Source organism: Cryptomeria japonica, chromosome 11, assembly GCF_030272615.1.
Source record: "Cryptomeria japonica chromosome 11, Sugi_1.0, whole genome shotgun sequence".
Taxonomy (NCBI): Eukaryota; Viridiplantae; Streptophyta; class Pinopsida; order Cupressales; family Cupressaceae; genus Cryptomeria; species Cryptomeria japonica.
In genome coordinates, this window is record NC_081415.1 from 277,949,806 (window position 1) to 277,969,032 (window position 19,227).

The 19,227-nt window shown below is 37.8% G+C and overlaps 1 protein-coding gene across 3 annotated transcripts in view; it reads right to left on the minus strand.

Annotated features, from left to right (window-relative positions):
• LOC131068570 (thiosulfate/3-mercaptopyruvate sulfurtransferase 2) overlaps positions 1-19,227 on the minus strand; it is a 210,158-nt gene that overhangs the window by 144,054 nt on the left and 46,877 nt on the right. For all 3 annotated transcript variants that reach the window (XM_058003796.2, XM_058003797.2, XM_058003798.2), the window contains exon 3: positions 12,565-12,624. In XM_058003796.2, coding sequence (XP_057859779.2) covers positions 12,565-12,624 — 60 coding nt within the window. The remainder of the gene's footprint in view (positions 1-12,564; positions 12,625-19,227) is intronic.

A 19,227-nucleotide genomic window follows, 5' to 3' on the forward strand; every position in this document is an offset into this window, starting at 1 on the left:
GAACTTTGAATTCTAGCTCAAATTTGTCATCTTTTAACCTTAACTCTTTGTTCATCACCTTTCAAATGACATTTCGGATCTTGTGTAACCTTGCTTTGATGTGATCTAGGAAAAAAAATGATTGATTTTATGAATATCGCCCTGGTCCTTGACTGAAGGACAGGAGCGAACTTTTGTTCATTGGGCTAATCCTTGTTCGTATCAACTTGCAATTGCCTTCAAAGTATAAAATGGTGTTCCTTACTCCTTCTTGAACGTTTGAAACAAAAGTGGCCTTCAAATTTTAAGCATATTTGACTATTTCGCTCTGGTCCCTTAGTGAGGGACAGGAGCGAACTTGGATAATTTCATCAATTTTCATGGTCCTTGCAACTTTGTTCTTCTTCGAGGCGTTCCAAACATCATTGCCACCTTGTACCTTGGCTTGGAGTGGTTTAAACTTGGAGGAGAATATTAGATAGCCTTGATTTCGCCCTGGTCCTTGACTGAAGGACAGGAGCGAATTTACATTTATAGGCTCAATCACTCTTTGCCAACATTTAAAACTATCTTCAATGGATCCGCTATGCTCCCCTTCACTCATCTTTGACATGGAATTTGCTTCAACTTGGTGAGAAATTTGTCTTAGGAAGAAATCGCTCTGGTCCCTTGGAGAGGGACAAGAGCGCCTAAGACAAAATAGGCTTCACTGGCGTCTTGCACTCTTCAAAATTATATTCAATAGATTTGTTACGCCTCCTTTTACTCGCCTCAAACTTAAAAACTCATTTCACTTCATCAAAAACTTGTCTTAAAAGGAAATCGCTCTGGTCCCTTGGAGAGGGACAGGAGCTACCTTTTCAAATTCGCCCTGGTCCCTGGCAGAGGGACAGGAGCGATTTTGCTTCTAGGGCCAATTTTCTCCTTCGAGGTACAATCAAATTATATTCAACGAGTAAAATGTACCTCCCTTGTTCTTCTCAAATCGCGAAATCATTCAAATCTTTCAAGGACAAGGCAATATTAGATTTCAAGCTCCGGTCCTTCAGTGAGGGACAGGAGCGATTTGTCTTCATAGCATGTTTCCTTGTTTGCAAATTTCTTCAAATTATATTCAATGGACAAAAGATGTCCTCCTTTACCTCTTCCAATCCAAAAATCGCCTTAGTCCGGCAAGGACAGTTGAATTTTGAGAAACAAGCTCCAATCCTTCAGTGAGGGACAGGAGCGATTTTTGTCCTTGAGGTCAAAATCTCAACTTTTCATTGCAAACGGCTAAATCCTGGCATTCTATCATGTTGATTTCACCTTCCATTGCGTCCTTGACGCTTCAATTTGATCAAAATGAGGTCAAAATGAACTAAGTAAGTCATTTCGCCCTGGTCCTTGACTGAGGGACAGGAGCGATTTGACTTTAAACTTTAAAAATTTGTCATTTTGAGTCTCAAAAATCTTCTAAATCTTCAATTATTGCATCTCCTGGCGACCCTGCACAAGACAAATGTAATAAATTAATAACCAAGATGCATAAAATATCATTTTCGCCCTGGTCCCTGGCTGAGGGACAGGAGCGATTTTACTTCCATAGGCCAAAATACCAAGATTTTAAGACTTCAGTCACTTCACAAGGCAAAATTAGGCCATTTCCAATGCTCGGGCTCAATTATCAAAATTCTCAAAAATTAGCCAAAAAATCACTCGGACAAAATTTACAATTCCATCATCAACACTTAGGCAAAATTTGGACTTGCATCAAAAATCTGACTGAACCTAGACAAACTCATTTGACCTCCTGACAGATTCACCTTATTTCAAAATTGCATCCTACGAGAGGAAGCTCAACAATCTTCAAAATTTGGACTAGACACCGGCTTGAAAACATCAAAACGGAAACCCTAAGGCTTAACCCCAGTCCAGACGACTAACTCACTAACCCAAAACCCTAAAAGCAGAGAGAGAAACAGGCAAAACCGAGCAAAAAGAGGGGGCGATGTAGAACGAGACTCTTTACCCAGAACGAGATCATCTAAGCAACAACATTCAAAGATCGTCATCATCCACTGCTTCCATGTGTTGTAATTTTTGGCGTTAAATTGGTGACTGCCTTCAAACATTATGTTGGTCAAAGACGCCATCTTGCACGCTTTTCGAGACACGGACACGAGATTCACTAAAGAAGCAAAAAAATTGATTTCTGAAGAGCACATAACCCAAGGCACAGATCCAATGCAAAAACTAAGCCACATTCAAGTACAAACTTTAAGACTGAAGGTACGGTTGGTACAAATCCCAAGGTACGGGTTTTGAACTTTTGACAGACCCAAAAAATATGGGAAAAACCCACAAAGAATCTGGTCTTTAAAAAAATTTGGCTGAAAAATTAGAGGGTTTTCTGCAAAACCCTAGCACCAGTTGTAGGGAATCGCGGACAGACCTACACAAAATTGAAAATTTGTCACTGTCGGAAAAAATCACAAACAGCCCAAAAAATCCATTTGAAAGACCTGTCGCGATTTTTGTTTAAAAATTGCACAAAAATCCGATGCGGAAGGAAGGAAAAACCACGAAATAAATCGTGAAATCCATCGAACAGGGACACAAAAAAATCGCGAAATGTAGAGAAAAACGCGTCTAAAAATGTGGAAGCCTAACGGACAGAAGAGAAGCCACGAACAAGAGAAAAAGGGTCGGTCGTTCGCGAGCAAAGATGTAATATGTAGAGACCAAGTCGCATGGAAGAAGAAAAACGAACCAAGAATGAGGTCACGCGGGTAGAAAACGGTGCCCACAATATTTTTTCTTCAAACAAGCCCATGAAATGCAATTAAAGGCGCCCAGAAAATTAGCAGCAAAAAACTTTTCAAAAAACAGAAATAAATTCCTCCACGAATTTTTTTTGGAAAAGTATTGTATATTTTCCCACTCTGATACCATGTTCAAGTAATTGCATGATTTATTAAAATGAATGAAGATGTACATATAGCAATTACAAAAACAATGTTTCTATTATGAAACAATCGTAATCTGAAGAAATTAGAAACTATCTAATATGTACAATATGTTACATTATTGACCATTATCTAAATAATTATAAAGATATTATTCTAATAAAGCAAATGATCATGGATGTGGCAAAAGATCATTTAGTTCCTCATTTATCAAAAAAGAAAACCACCAAAGAGATGTTTGATGCTCTAGTTAGTCTTTTCCAGAATGAAAAAAAAATTGGAGAATAATACTGTGAAAGAAACTTAGATCCACAGAGATGACTAAATCAAATACAATTACCAATTACCTTCACCAACTTGCAATAGTTCGAGAGAAGGTTGAAGATGCAGAACTAGTGAACTTGGATTTGGTTGGGTTCCGATCTTCATGGCAAGCATTTTTTCAATAAATTTGTGTCCAAGTAAACCTTTATTCCTTTAAAAGACTATGGGATGACTCTATCTAAGACAAAACTTGAATGGAGTCAAAACCCACCAAGAAGGGTGGTGATGATAATTTAGCCCTTTTTGGACAGATGAAGAAATAAAGGAAAAGGGAACAAGAAGGATAAAGAGGAGGATTCATTTTCACAGCCAAGGAAGAAGAAATTAAGTAAAATCAAGTGCTACATTTGTCATAAGTTTGCTCGTTATGCATCAAAGTGTTCAAATAAGAAGAAGGACAAAAGGAAGCAACAGCAAGAAGAAGTGGCAACCTTTGTAGAGATTCGGATGAAAAAATTTGCTGCCAAGTTTGAGAATTTCTCAATGGCACCTTGTCTTTCTACCAACATGACTCCAGGGAATGCTTGGTATGTGGACAATGGAGCATCTAGGCATATGACATCAGCCCAGCAATGTTTTACCAACTTAAGAGAACATAACTTTAAAGTTCAAGTTGAGCTTGGTGATGATGACAAGTATCCAATAGTAGGAGTTGATGCAATTTTCTTTCGACTATAGTCAAGTAACTCTTTGGAGTTTGATGATGTGTTGTATGTTCGTAGTCTCAATAATAATTTACTTTCAGTTTTGATTATAAAAGATAAGGGCTATGTGGTTGAATACAAGGATCAGCAAGTTCTTATCAAACTAAAAGTATCCAACCCAGATATAGCACAGGTTACATGGGTTGAAAAATATGTACAAGATACAGGGTGAACCAGTTCTAGCAGCAATGATGAGTAACATCATGGATTTAGAGCCTTATAGCTTCCAAGAAGTTGTAGGCCAGCAGGTTTGGTGGGATGCAATGATGGTAGAGTACACCTCCATCACAAAAAAAATGTATGGGACATTGTGCCAAGACTGAAAGGGAAATTAGTTATGAGATCCAAGTGGCTCTACAAAATCAAGCATGCTATAGATGGCAGCATTGAGAAGTTCAAAGCAAGGTTTGTGGCAAGAGGGTTGCAGACCTATAGCTAGGCCTGTGAAGTGATTATGGATGGAGGATTGCAGACCTATAGCTAGGCCTATGATCACTAATCTAAAGAAGGTGACTTCAAATTCAAAATTGATTGATCCCATCTTGCATAGGCAACTGATAGGTTCCAAAAGGCTTCATATTATGGTCAAGACTCGACACTAGGCCAGATATCTATTTTGCAATAAACACCTTGAGTCAATTCATGGTAGAGCTAAGAAATAAGAGCAGAGGGTAACAGTGAAACATGTGCTTAGATATTTAAAGGGCATAGTAAAGTATGGTTTGAGATACCTTGGAGATAGTGAAGTTGCAGGATATGTTGCTTTAGCTTGGATTCGATGATGATATCATAGTTCAGAAGGAAGAATACTTCAGCAGCACTTACTCAAAGGAAAAGCATATGGCAACTAGTACTGGAACTCATGAGGTCATTTGGATTCTCAAGTTACTCGCAAGGTTATTTGATCAAAAGTTGAACCCATAGTTGTTTACTATGATAATCAAAGTTGTGTCAAAATCTTAAAGAATCCAATGTTTAATGGCCAATGCAAGCAAATATAGATCAGATATAACATCAATGCAAACAAGAATAAAGAGGGAGCAGTGAAGCTCTGATACATTTCCATAGATCAACAGGTACTTGATATTCTGACAAAGCCCTTAGCAAAAGGAGTCTGAAGTTCTCAGATACAAACCTGGATTGGTGCAGAATTCCTTCCTCGCTAAGAGCGAGTGTTGAGTTTTTAGCTCAAATAGGAACTTCCACACAGATTCAGTGTGAACATGTTGGAAAGTGGTTCAAGTGACTCAAGTTATTCTATTTTGTATTTCATCATTAAGAATTAAAGTGAAGAAAATTTAGTTAGTTAATTAAGTCTAATAAAGTGAAGATAAACACTAATCTTAAGACTTATCTTCCAACTCATCTCTTGTAAGAGATAAGGATTCTTTTCAGAAGATTAGATTTTTAGTTGACTAGAATAAAGATAGGAGCAAGATAGAAGAATGTAATATTACAATGCATTTCTGTGCAACTGTGAGTTGAACAGCTTGTAGAGGTTTCCTTGTAAGCTTTTTGAAGGAATAAAAGACTGATTTGAAGGTGTAATTATTTGTGTATCTATTTTATGTTTATACATTTAAAGTTTCAACCATTGTGATTAATGCAATGTTAGAAGAATAATTTCGTTTATTAAACATTAGCACTTCAAACATCTTGCGTGAAACTTTACACTAATGAGGCTGAATAGCTAGCTATGGTTAAAGTCCTCTACTGCACAACATAGTTGGGTTGCTAAAAGTTGATTATAAAAAGAGACTCTTCAATTGTCATTCAAGGTTTGACTAAATCAGTTGTCCCAACTTAAGTAAAAAAATATCTAGATGAAGTTCTTGGCATTTGTTGCAATTTTGAGGATATTTTTCTCTCATTGTTATCATGAATGTAACAAATGGATGGATTTGCTTACTAATATAGGTGTCTACCTATCTCCTTTTCCATGTTTGGTGGCAAAGCATGTAGAGACTTGGAATGGTTTGGCTGATATTACTGACTTAGACCTCCCTCTGTGAGTCCTCTATTTTCTCTAGGGGACATGTTTTGTGTGGACCCCTATCTCGACCTATGTTATGGCATCATTCCCTTTGTGTCCTCTTTTGACGGTCAATCATCTCCCATGCTCTTATCATTATTAAGGTTTAAATGTGGAGGAAGCAGGCTTGAGTGGTGATTGTTTTGTGGCACGTGATTTGAGATTGAAGACATTGGCACATGGCACTACTCTTAAAAGTCAGCTCCTCCCTTTCTTTGTCAGTGTGTCTAGTTGTTATGTTATTGGAGCTTTTCTAATCTATTCTCCACTTCCCTTTGGTGATTGTGTGGGGGCTTCAAAGCTTCCTGTTGCGGTTTTTTCTAGGCGACAACCAATATGGATTGCAAGAAAAAAGGCTGAAAAACTATGAACCCATGGGTCTCTAAGCCTAGTGAAATATATTCTAGTTTTAGAAGGTGTTGAAGATTCAAGAAGATTGCGCATTAAATCCTCTATTCAAGAGGAATTCCTGCATTGTTTGGAGGCAAAAGTCACTGACAATGGTGTAGAACACAAGATGCCACTAAGAACAAGAAGACATACCGGTGAAATAAGGGAAGAGAACGATATGCAAGCACACACAAGGATACATCACAGAACACTGGATATACAAGGAAAACCCAATCTGGGAAAAACCTCGGTGAGAAATGTTGTTGGAGTCTACTGCTCCAATCCAGCCTCACAATAAACAACAGAATACAAAGTTTGGGGCACCAACCCAAGGAGCACCAACCCCTACACCGAGCTCCAACTCAGTGATTACAATGAAATATATCAATACAATAGTAATAACCTTGTTACAAATGAGCTTTGTAACGCTCACACATATCTCTATCTGATGCTCTATGTTCTTTGCATTAGCTCTGTCAGATCTCCCTTCACTCTCCCTCTAACTTACCGGTAGAATCCTCTCTCTGCCGGTTTTATCTCTTCGTTGCTTCTTTGCTTCGGTCCTACTGGTTCAGACACTGCCGGTTAGGAGAACTGACAGACTTTGCAACTGCTTCACCGGTTACCTCAACCCTTTCCGGTTGAATCTCTTACTGTCACTCTACCTCTGCTCAACTTTTGCCTTGTCGGATTTTCTCTGACACTCACTCTTCACCGCTTCACTCATTGTTGCCTTCTTACCAATTGGACACAACCAATTGAATGATCTGTTAGTTTCTATGACAACTCACCGGTCACTTTAACCTCACCGGTTAAATCCTCTTATCGGTTCTCTCAAGCACTCAATCACTTCAATGATCTTCGCTGAATTCTCTAACTGATTAACTCTCTATTGCACACTCACACTCTGTTCTTCAATATCTGGCACCACAGCATCTGGCAGCATCAATCAACTGAGGTCTTTGGTCTGCATCTTTATACACGGGCTTTCCCGCCAAAACCGAATTCAATCTTCACACGTCTAGGGTTTCTTCATCGACCACGAGGCGTACCAAATCCAATCAAATCTTGTTCCTGGGATTGACCGCATGCAGCAGATCACTCAACACGCCATTTGTCTTCCTTCCAGTACACGTTTTCTATACTTAGCAACCTGCAAACTAATCACCGACCCTGCATCTATCAATCACATTAAATGATCTCGCAGTCCCTTTCTCCAGATCAGATTGCAACCTAACGTCCTTCTTTGATCATTGCATCACTTAGATCTTCAGTCTGCATCGAGTCGCAAACCCCTACAACTCACTCATGATTTTCGCAGTCAGCATTAAATGTCTAAACAATCACCAACTACCTCACCAACAAAGCACGGTTCATTTGCAACTTCATGTTTCATACCTGGAGTCCACGTGTTCTCCGTCAACATCCAACTCAACTCACTGTGTCGGTTCAGACTTAGTCACCGACCATGCATGCAACCAGTGTATCCCTTACACTACCGGTTATCTTATCCTACCCGTGATGCTTCACTGTTTTGTCGGTTGAGACACATTAGCCTAGTCACCAAACTCAGACACATGTCCATCTGATAGGAGCCTTTCACTTCTGCACTCTTTGCTCTCTGACTGGTTGACATTGACATGTCAACAGTCTCTAATGCACACCTCCTATCATACCGGTTACAAGATAATCTCAGACATCAATCATCAACAGGCATCTCTGTTGATATCAACAACCCGGAGTGAGTCCATGTCCAGAAATGCTAACACTTACCTTCTTCTTCATTTGACAAGTTCTCCTCTCACTTGGTTTGTCAAAGTGACAAACTCATCACTCCTTACTCTTCCTCTTCCTGTCCCGGTAGCTCATCATACTTTCCCTTACTGATCCGATGTACATCTCTGATTTCACATGCTAGAGGCTTCTGATGTTTCACTTTGGTCATCTTCAACCAACAGCCTTATATTTCTTGACTGACCTATCCCAGAGAGTTATAATACATTCCATGCATGTTGGGAGATAAGCTCAGTATTACCACTTATCGGTGGGAGTAGATGGACCAATGCACTAAACATGCCAACACCCGGTAACCTTCCCATATGTCTTCCTTGCTAACATGAGGCAGCACACTCTCTATCATTCTTCTCTTCATCCGGTGGGAGTCCTGTTGTATGACACCCAACTGCATACCGGTTGCCTACACTTTCTTCATTAGCTCAACCTTGCTTGCTTACTGGTCACATGCTTGCCGGTTGGCAACAACACACTGCCAACTCATCACTCACCGGTTGGCATTGCCATAATGCCAACTATCTCCAATGCCTATTCACCGGTCAACATCAACTTATGTCTCCAACAATAACTTGTATACTGGTGACTCCAATGACCACAATGCTGGTTGACATCCTCTTCTTACCGGTGACAAGCTGTACCGGTATCATGCTATACCGGTTGACATCAATGACAACACAATGCCAACAAATGGTTCCTGCTTCCTTAGTATTTAGCTGTGAATTCAGTGGCAGTGCCTACTTTCTCATCTCAGTCTACTTTGCAAGATATCTCCATGGGTGATGTCAATGTGCTTAACGAGGAAATTCTCATGGTTCATTTTCAGTTTTAATGGATATGCAATCCTTGTGATTGGACTTTCACTCTTTTCTACAACATCTCTTGGTTACTCACTCCAAGGGAACTTGATGTCACCAGGTTCTCACTCGCCCATTGTTGGTTGCAGTTCTTCCCCATTTGGTTCAGCATAAGGAGGTTATTCATGGAGTTAATTTCCCTCAATCGGCAGATTATGGTTCTCTGGCTTTGAAATGTAAAATCAAAATGTCCTAATTTTATAGGTTCCCCGAGTGGGTTCTTATGCAAATGGCAGTGGAGGCATAGATGGATGGGGTTTTCATCCCTGCCATAAGCTCCTGTTGTATAGTCTTCCTAGGCACTTTGTCTTTTCTCTTTTTGGGGATCATGAATGGTAATGGTGACAAGAAACCAAAGCAAGACAAGCTAATGATGGAAATAACAAAAAGGAATGCAAGAAAACAAATATCTTTAAGGCATTCAAGAGATAGCTAGCCTAAAGAAACGGCAACTCAAGGCAAATTCCATTACGATTCTGGCTGTGATGATAGAACACTTTGATTATGATTCTATTTGAATGAATAACTATGCAATCATTGCTGGTGTGTCTCAAAATGACAAAGCAGAGGACCCAGAAAAGCCTAAAGTGGAAGAGATCCCATCTTTACTGGTTGAAAGGGAAGCAACCATACTTGTCATATGGCAGTGAGCACTGTGCAGACCCTACCCCTCAGACAGAAAGAGAAAACACATTCCAACATAAAAAAAAGGAGACAGCAAATCCCAAATCCAATCCTCAGGCAAGTAAATAGCAAATTTTGACCCTGCATGCGACTGCTAAATATCATAGGCAAAAGACAATCAGATTTAAGGAAGACCTAGACACAGCTATTGGAATAAAGGCTATTAGGAAATAAAATCCGGTTCGTGGTTCTTGAAAAGAATTGCCTCCAGCCTAGGATACAGAAAAAGAACTCTGCAAAGATGAAGGTGCATCCTCAACAAATGAGAAACAAAAGACCCTCACATGAGTGATAAAAGTTGTGCATATTTTTTTCAAAAAGTAAAACAGACAAAAAAAAAGAAATTATTTTATTATAAATAGTGGATAATCCCCTCTGTGAGGAAACCCAGCTTCACTTAATGAAGAGGTTGAAATAGAATAATTAAAGCTATACCAACTAATGAGAGGGCAACTAAAAGTAATCAAAGGTCCTCTACAACAAGACAGATGTGGAAGAGGAAGAGGTATATGGCAGTTCCTTGCCACTTCTCTTCAAGTGCTTTTATGGTCTGTATGATCATAAAGACACTCACATATACTTGATTGCACTCACACTCCAAATGACTTAAATGAATCCACATTGTCGAAGGTATAGTATGATACTATGAAGTCCAGAGAAGAAGGAAAAGCCTCGAGGATGATTCGAAACCTTTGAGGTTGATTCATCTCTTCTCATTCTGAAATAATAGGAAAAACACTTTAAAAGTGACTTATTTGGCTTGAGCAAAATATATCACTTGCACAATAAATTGCCAATTCTAGTTCAAAACCAGGTTTGGGTTCATAGATTTGGTTTGCGGATCCAGCAGAGTCTTTTTGGAGTTGGGTTTGTTTTGGGTTCATCCATACCAAAAAGTAAAACACGTTTAAATTAGAAAAATATAAAAAAATTTAACCAATAAACGGAGATAACAACATAGCATGCACTTAATAAATAAAACAATCGTAAAAATAATAAAATTTCATAAATTCATATGTGGCCTATATAAAAAACTTAAACCTGTTTGAGTGGACCCCAAGAAGAGTATAAAAATAAAAAAAATTAACTCCATTACTAATGCATTGGACACTTAAAAGCTGTAAAAAGTAAAGCATGCATTGTTTTTAATAATGTGAAGCCATTAATACTCCAAAAACCCCCTAAAGAGGCTCAAATAATTGCTCGACAAATTCAAAACAGTGGCGACACAAGATAATAACACCTCTAAAACTCCATATTTTTTATGCACACTCATCCACCTTCATTGGACAGAGAAGTAGATGAAGGAGAAGCTTTGGGGTGTATCGTATGATGGTGCCATTAACAGAGAAACTGTCTATATTCTCACCACGGTTTTCTTGGACACTTTACTACAATGGTGGGTTAATATTATTTTTTGTGTCTGTAAAATGTGACAAAAAAAGAGTGATTAATATATGAGGAAAAAAATTAATAAAGTGGCTAAAACACAGTGGATTCACTCCAGGTTCATCATGGTTCTGTCTAGGTTTACAGGGTTCGTAAGCGATCGTCTAAATCTGAACATGGATTGACCTGGATCCCTAATTAGAAATGAACTAGACCCAGATCCGGGGGTAACAATAGTGAACCAGTAACATAGGGTGTAAACAAGCTGAAAACTGACAAATTCAACCCCACATGTTATATACATATGCCACTGCAAAAGCTCTCCAATACAACATAGTTGAGGAACTACTTCCAAGATCAGAAGATGAAGCAATACTACTTACTGATATGATGTATAGGCTGCTGGATTCAATTGTGACTGCTTGTAAACTCAATTTTGCATATATATGCTCATTGCACTCTTACAATGGCATCAATGGGCACCACATGTACTCCAGCTGAGTGTAAGGGATGGTATGAAGAATAGCAGCAAAAATATTTCGAGGGAATAACTCAGCAAACTAATAGATAAAGAATTTTTCAATTATCAGGAAACTCTAGAGGTGTTGATGTGAACCTAGAGTGTTCTTGATGATTCCAAAGAAGAGCTTTGGCTTATAATATTGCTGATTTCAGTTGACATGAGAAAGCACAACCCCGTGTTGCTTAACTTTTTCCACACAGGGTTTTCCAGAGCATATCATGTGTCCCTACTCTTATGTGATGTTGTTTTCTGTTGCTTACTTGTTCAATTATTCACTTCCTCTGTGTGGTTTTCATTTACAGCACTTTAAGCAAACATTATAATTGTAACCAAAGATGATTTCATTTCAAGCATATGTTTGGGTTTACAACAACATTTGGAAGTAAAAATCAGAGACCCACAAGTTAAGGCACCAGCATACATCTGCTGTTACACCACTGAATTTGTGCAAGGGAAAGAATAATGTATTGCCAGTAGCATATGAAGTTTAACATCATTCATGGCATTTTATGCATGTGTATGAGCAACTACAAGTTGCAAATTGAATAAAAGATGTAGATGACAACTCATAGATGTGTAGCACATTAATTTTTGGTCTTGTATATTGGTTTCAGTAGCAATTTTCATCAGATCAGCATTCTAGATCTGTTTTGATTCTTGGAAGACATTGAAATATCCAAGCCAATTACAGAATATATATATAGATTTTTCCATCTTATGAACCGCTTATTCATGTTATTAATATATCCAGGAATTCGTAAGCTCTTCTCTGTAATAAAAAAATCATTTTTTCAGTTTAAGAAGTGAATCGTGGCACAAAAGAGAATATATTGTGAATGTATGAAGTTGGAACATAGAATTTGGATATATTTGATAGCATGCTCACGGTAAACATTTTAGCAGTTATTAACCAAAAAGACACATTATTGATAAGAAACTAAACCTGAAATTCTTGCAGTGGATTTCTCTGCTCATTTGGCATGTACCAAGAAGCATCTACAACCTGCAAACTTTCCAGAGGTCAGAAAAAAGTTTAAATTACAAAATAAATGTAAATTGACAACCAAATATTCACATTTCTATGAATTGACCTTATTATCTTCATGTTATCAGCTATAGAGTTCATATTTACTTTCCTCCTCCAAAAATATGTATTAGAAGTCAATACAATCACTGATCCTCGCGAAGCATTTATACAAAGTTTGAAATATGTTTTACTGCAAAAAATGCATTGTGATGAGCATAGACTCCTGCTAGGTTTTTTTCGTGAACTAGACCTGGCCATTCAACTTTGAGGAAAACATTAGACATCGGTTCATCCCCTAGATGTAATGCAAATCCAACAAAAATATTTCTTGACCATAGAGCCATAATTACTTTTTCCTTTTTCTTTACTAGAGATATCAAGTATCCACAACTATGAGAGAATCACTGCCACAACTGTAACAGGATGATTGCCACAACTATTGAGCACAATTTTAGCCAATTCTTCATTGTTAGCCTCATGTTCATAAAGATTATCCCTAGTGTTGGATCAGGATGCTTATCAAGAACTTCATAGCCTGAACTATTTCATCCTTATCCATGGGCTCAGAAATCTCTTTAGATTCCAATAACTACTTCTTGTTATCTGATTCATAAAGCTTGACGTAGACTGAGAAGAGAATCCTCAATAGATTTCCCACTATATGTTTACCACATACCCAGATACTAGTCACTGAAGGCATAATATATTTCTACTTGTTTGTAAGCATCAACGGATGATGGGGCTTCCTCCATGAACCACTGTTATATTCCCCAAAACAGAAAATTTCAATAAAAACTGATTCCATAACAAAAATTCTCGTATTTGAAATACCTACAACTATAACAGCTGGAAAAAAAAATGAAAGGTTTAAAAACTAGCCTACTGGAAACTGCTGTAACAGTATAGATTTGAATCTGAAATTATAGAAAGCTAAATAAAACTCATATTTATAAAACAGTAAAGAAACGGAGCTTTTGTATTTTATAAAATAGATATGAACCATTGATAGAAGATAGAAAAAGTTTCTTGAGAAGGTATAGATACCAAGTCCAACACATGCCTAGTCTAAGAGCAGTATGTATGCAACACTTGGATACAAACAGTCTTCAGACTGGGCAGAATTGTTTTCCTCCAAGCATGCTCCTCTACTATCTAAGAATGTATTTGTGACATTTTTCTACTGGAACTCTTTTGGCTCTCGTATATTGGATACTTTCTACTGAGACCACAATACTGACCCCAATGTTACCACAAAAGGTCACAATAAACCAAAAAGATATGCCTAATGAAAACAAATTCTAATGGACCTAATCAACAGAAGTGCACAATTGAAAATATCACAATACTGAGTAAAAAGCATTTGGAGAAAACTGTGTAGAAGATTTTGCATCAACATTTTGGATCACACTCCATGATCCATAAATTTTCATCATGATGATGGATCACAGAGTGTGATCTGAAATATTGATGCAAAATCTTCTACTGAAACTTTTGCAAAGGGCTTTTTACTCATATTTTGTGGATCATGAAAACCTTGTATTATTAATTCCATTATGCTTACAAAAAAGTTCAAAACATCTAGGCAGGGGACCAAATAATATTATAATAACTTAGTGGATTTATGGCACAATATGAAGGTTGCAGAAAAGGAGTTCGGTTATATTAATACATACCAACATCAGTGATGCACATCTAGAGAGGTGAAGTTGCTGCAAGTGCATGAAGTTTGGAGAACCCTAACAAAGAGGATAACCAGGCCAACAGACCAGTTTGCTACTCTCTCCTTGTTTCTGGTCCATGTCTAGTTGTTGCTAGCATTTTGGCAAAGTTGGTCTACGGCCTTTTGGACAGAGAAGAATATTTAGCTAGTATTTTCCAATTGACTGGTTTCTCATTAATATTTCAAAACTTATGTTCACCAGCTGGCAAAGCACTTTAAAAATATTAACCAATTACTAATTTCTTATGTAAAATATACATAAATTTATTGAATTCACCAAATTCATATTTATTAGTGATTAGTGTATAATTTTTGTATGTTCAAAATAGACTTACTAACCAACCATTCTATAACTAGTATAGCTATCCCCTTTCTTTAAATTCCGCCTCCTCCCAGCCCCTGATTGACCATTATCATACAATTGTAGCTTTGTTCTAAAATCCTCAACAAATTTTTATGCTAATATACCTTAATCCCTCGCAAGGTATAGAATTTTAGTGATATGCTTTGATACCATTATAATCCTCCAAGCTAAGTTTAATGCAAATATTTCAAAAAACCTTCTACAAATATTGTTTATGAACAGCTGCCAGATATACCTTATAACAGGGTGAATATTAGACAAATTTAATAATATTTAAGTCAGCACCAAACAAACCCTAAAATTAACACCAATGTTCAAAAGTCACATTAACAACTCAAAACTCAAAAGTATACTTCAGACTTCATAATACTCCCCTTAAATGAATTAATGTTTACACAGCAATATTTGAAGTTCAGGATTATACATTTCAAACTTCAATATTTAACTGAACATGAAAAACCCTAATCGATTTCTGCTGAACTCTAGCAAACCCAAAACATCTGTCTTACATCCATGCAAATAACATTAAAACCTAAACTGCAGATCAGATTCACAAATGGAGGACAGATTGCAGAATAGATATTTGCCCTACTCTACTGAACCCAGATTACGAAATACGAAACTTTGCATTAATAATGAATACCCATTTTACAAAACCGTCCAAAAGATTGCTACACACATCACAAAGATTTCCCCATTACACAAGTCTACATACAATTACAAAAAATAATAACCATAGCAATCACAATGACATAAACCGTTTGAACTTACAACGCTTAACCCGCAATAATCAAGTTCCCAAGTACATAGAACACTATGGAAATACTACTGCATGAAAGGGACCATATACATGACATTACGCTGCTACAACCATTAAAGACTAGAACATGATGGCTCACACGCACAACTGTTGTAGTGTGGGATCTCCATGCCTATGAGATTCATGACCATGAAGCTATGATACAAACTTTGGATGAGCTCTTCCTCTAGCCAAAGGAGTTTTTTCCTCTATCGCACATGATCCTGAAGGGTTTTTCGTCCTCATATCCTTAACAAACCTATGGTTTTTCATCCTCAAATCTAAACGCCTCAACAAGAATGTTCACTACAATTTCAGGTTAGTCTTTGTTGTGGTTTTCTGTTTCCAGGCCCTTCATTGTTTTCCTTTTGGCCCCTTATACACCCAAGATGGGTGTCGAAATCTACAACAACTGCCATCTCAAGATTAGTAAGCAACAAGGAAGCCTATACTGATCAAGCATTATTTCCCCCTTGATTCATGACTAAAATTGTGCTTACATGCATGAACATGTGCTTGGAAAGCATCGAGGAATGTGCCTTGAAAACTACAACTGTCCTCGACCATAATGGTGAGGGTCCCTTGGGGTTTTAAACCCTAACTCATTAATGGCAACCGAAGATCACATCTTCCATAGCGGTGTTGGAGGTACATATGGACCCACATGCCCATTATTAAATGGTTATTTTATGCCTACAATAAACCTTCTATTAAATACATCATCCACCTAAGCATTAAAATTTAATGGCAATCTGATCATGCAAGGAGATTGGTGGATGAATTGTGCAAATGGTGGGAATTTCAAAATTTGGGGATTAGAGATACCAAGGAAATGAGTAGGGGATGGACAAACAGTATGCTTGGATGAAGTCTAACACTCCAAAAGGGCTAGAAGAGAAAGCGGCCTTGGGAAGAAAATCATGTTGGTTAGGGAGACTCTGCATTGCTGACAGCTTACACAGACTTACAAGATTGGCCGTGCAGTCATACTTGGAAATTTTGGGAACCTTAGGCAAACACATGGGGGATGAAGGGGAAGAACTCATACATAAGTTTGGATCATGGGAGACGTTGGAGATAGGAAGTGGACAATTTGGACTACAACATAGCTTATGGAGAAAGGGAACATGACATTTGCTCCATCACATCTATTTTTCCTCTAAATTTGTGGTAAGAGAAATTATTACTGTATTTTTTTTAATGTAAACATAACATAAACTGTCTTTCTCTATTGATCAAAAAATAGACATTGAGTTGAACAAACATCATATATGTAAAAACGTATTTTGCTGTAAAACCCGGGGATGCATTTCTGGGTGAATCCATGGAGTTCCGAGGACAGGAAGGAGTCCGGGGATGGGGGGGACAGCAGTGTACGTTTCCTCCATGTTTCCGGATAGGCAGAAAATAGTGGGGATGTTTCCTTCAAGAGGGGACGGCATCGAAAAACATGGGGGATTGTTGTCCATCCCAAGGACAGTTGGGGATGTCCCAAACGTCCCTCGACCGTCCCGGAGACGACCGGCCATCCCCCACAGTTTCAACGTGATTTTAAAAGAAACTAATGCTCAGCAATTAAAACAAAAAAGTTTTATTTGTTTTGTTTAGTGGCCCCCACACCCTCTAGGTAACCCTACATGGGTAGAATAACCTAATTTGCTCATTACTGTCTCATTTTGTCATTTTAAAGGAAACTAAAAAAGAGAAACAAGCAGCAGCCCGCAGGGTTTGAAACTTGGAAGGATAGAAAGAAAGGAGGAACTAAAGGGTTTTTGTTTTCAATATTTTTCAAAGTTTAAAGAAGAAAAGTCCATCAAATGTCTGTTTTTTTTTGTTTTTCCTCATATTTCAGTACTTTAAACTTAAATTACACTAATAAAACATTAGCAGCACCATTGGCAATGCCGCAATAGTAGTGACCAAGAAGTTGAAGAAGTTGAAACTAACAAAAATATAACTCGGGGTGGGAGTGAGGGTGTTGGGATTGAAGCAAAAAATCCACAAAACCGATTTGAGTGCCCTTCGGCTACCTTAAGACCCTATGCACAGGGCCCTTTTAACCCCAAAAAACCTCTTCTTTGCCTTGTTCATAGCACAAATGTCAAAAAGAAAAACTCAGGAGGGAGTAGGGTGTGGTTATGTCATATGCAATACTAATTTTAAAGGGAGCTACACAAGGGTGTGGTTCATTTCTTGGGTGTTTCGAGCAACAATGTTAAATTTGTGAAGATATAAAGGAGCATGAGAAGATAGTGTTATGGATTACATATGGAGGCACAAAACAAGGTTAAAACTAAAAATGTGCCCATGCCAATGCAATTTCCTTCACAGCCATCCACATTTCAGCCTACGTCATCCAGTGGTAGTGCTATTCATAGTGTGGATGTCAAAAAAGGAAAGAGTAAGGCTAGTGATAGTGGGCAGCTAGGGTCAATTTCAAATATGTTCACTGTGCAGACACAGGAAATGACAGAGACTTCCACTAGTGAATAATTCATGCCCATGCCATCCCATTTCATGTGGCCTATTCTTCTTATTTCAAAAAAATGGTCAAAGAAATGGCTAATGTAGATCACTCTTTTGATCCCCTTGGAGATCATAAACTATGCACTACCCTCCTTGACAAAGCATATTCTAAGGTGAGTTCGATGACGGAGGACATGAGGCATGCTTGAATGAGGACAGGTTGTTCTATTGTGATAGATGGGTGGACCAATATTAGACATCTGCCACTTATCAACATCATAGTCGCATGCACAGCTGGCTCTTATTTCCTTAAAGCCATTGATTGTTCAGGGAAACACGAGGATGCAGACTTTCAATTTAGCATTTTGAGAGAGGCCATAGAGGAGGTTGGGGACTCAAATGTTGTTTACATGATCACTAATTCAGCACATGTGTGCAATTTGGCCGGCTTGATGGTGCAGGGTGCTTACAAGCACATCTTTTGGACTCCTTGTGTTCATGCATTCCAGGACATGGGGAAATTAGATTGGGTAAAGGAAGTGGTGGCACAAGGTAGAAATATTCAAATGTTCATTGGCAATTATCACACTTCACTTGCTCGCTTCAAGACTTTCAAAGAAGGATTTTCTCAAACCTATAGAGACGAGATATGTCAATTACTTCATTATGTTAGAGAGGATGATTGAGGTGTATGATGCTCTACAATCGATGGTGATGAATGTAGAGTTGAATAGATGGCCTAATGCAAGCATTGCTGAAGGAAAAACCGTCAAACAAAGGATCCTTAATGATGATTGGTGGTCCACTGTGAGGTAAGACATTGCTGATTTTCATATTTTATTAAAAAAGATTCAGATTTTAATATTTTTATTTTAATTTTATTGTTGAATCTTTCAAAGTTTCTAAGTTTCCTAGTTGTCAATTAACTTACTCTTATTCTTTAATCTTATTCTTATTTGAAATTTCATCTTTTTTTACACTCTACAGATATGTTTGCTCCATCATCTCACCTGTTGTAGATGTCACCAAATATGCTGATATGAACTCTCCTAATCTTCAAGAGATATATGAGACATTTGACAACATGAATTAAAAGATGAAGCATGTCATTTTGGCTAATGATAAGAATTTGGACTTATATGAGGAGTATATTAAGCCCATTGTCATGCAAAGGTGGAACAATATGAACCCTCCACTTCACATGGCAGTCTATGCACTAAATCCAATATG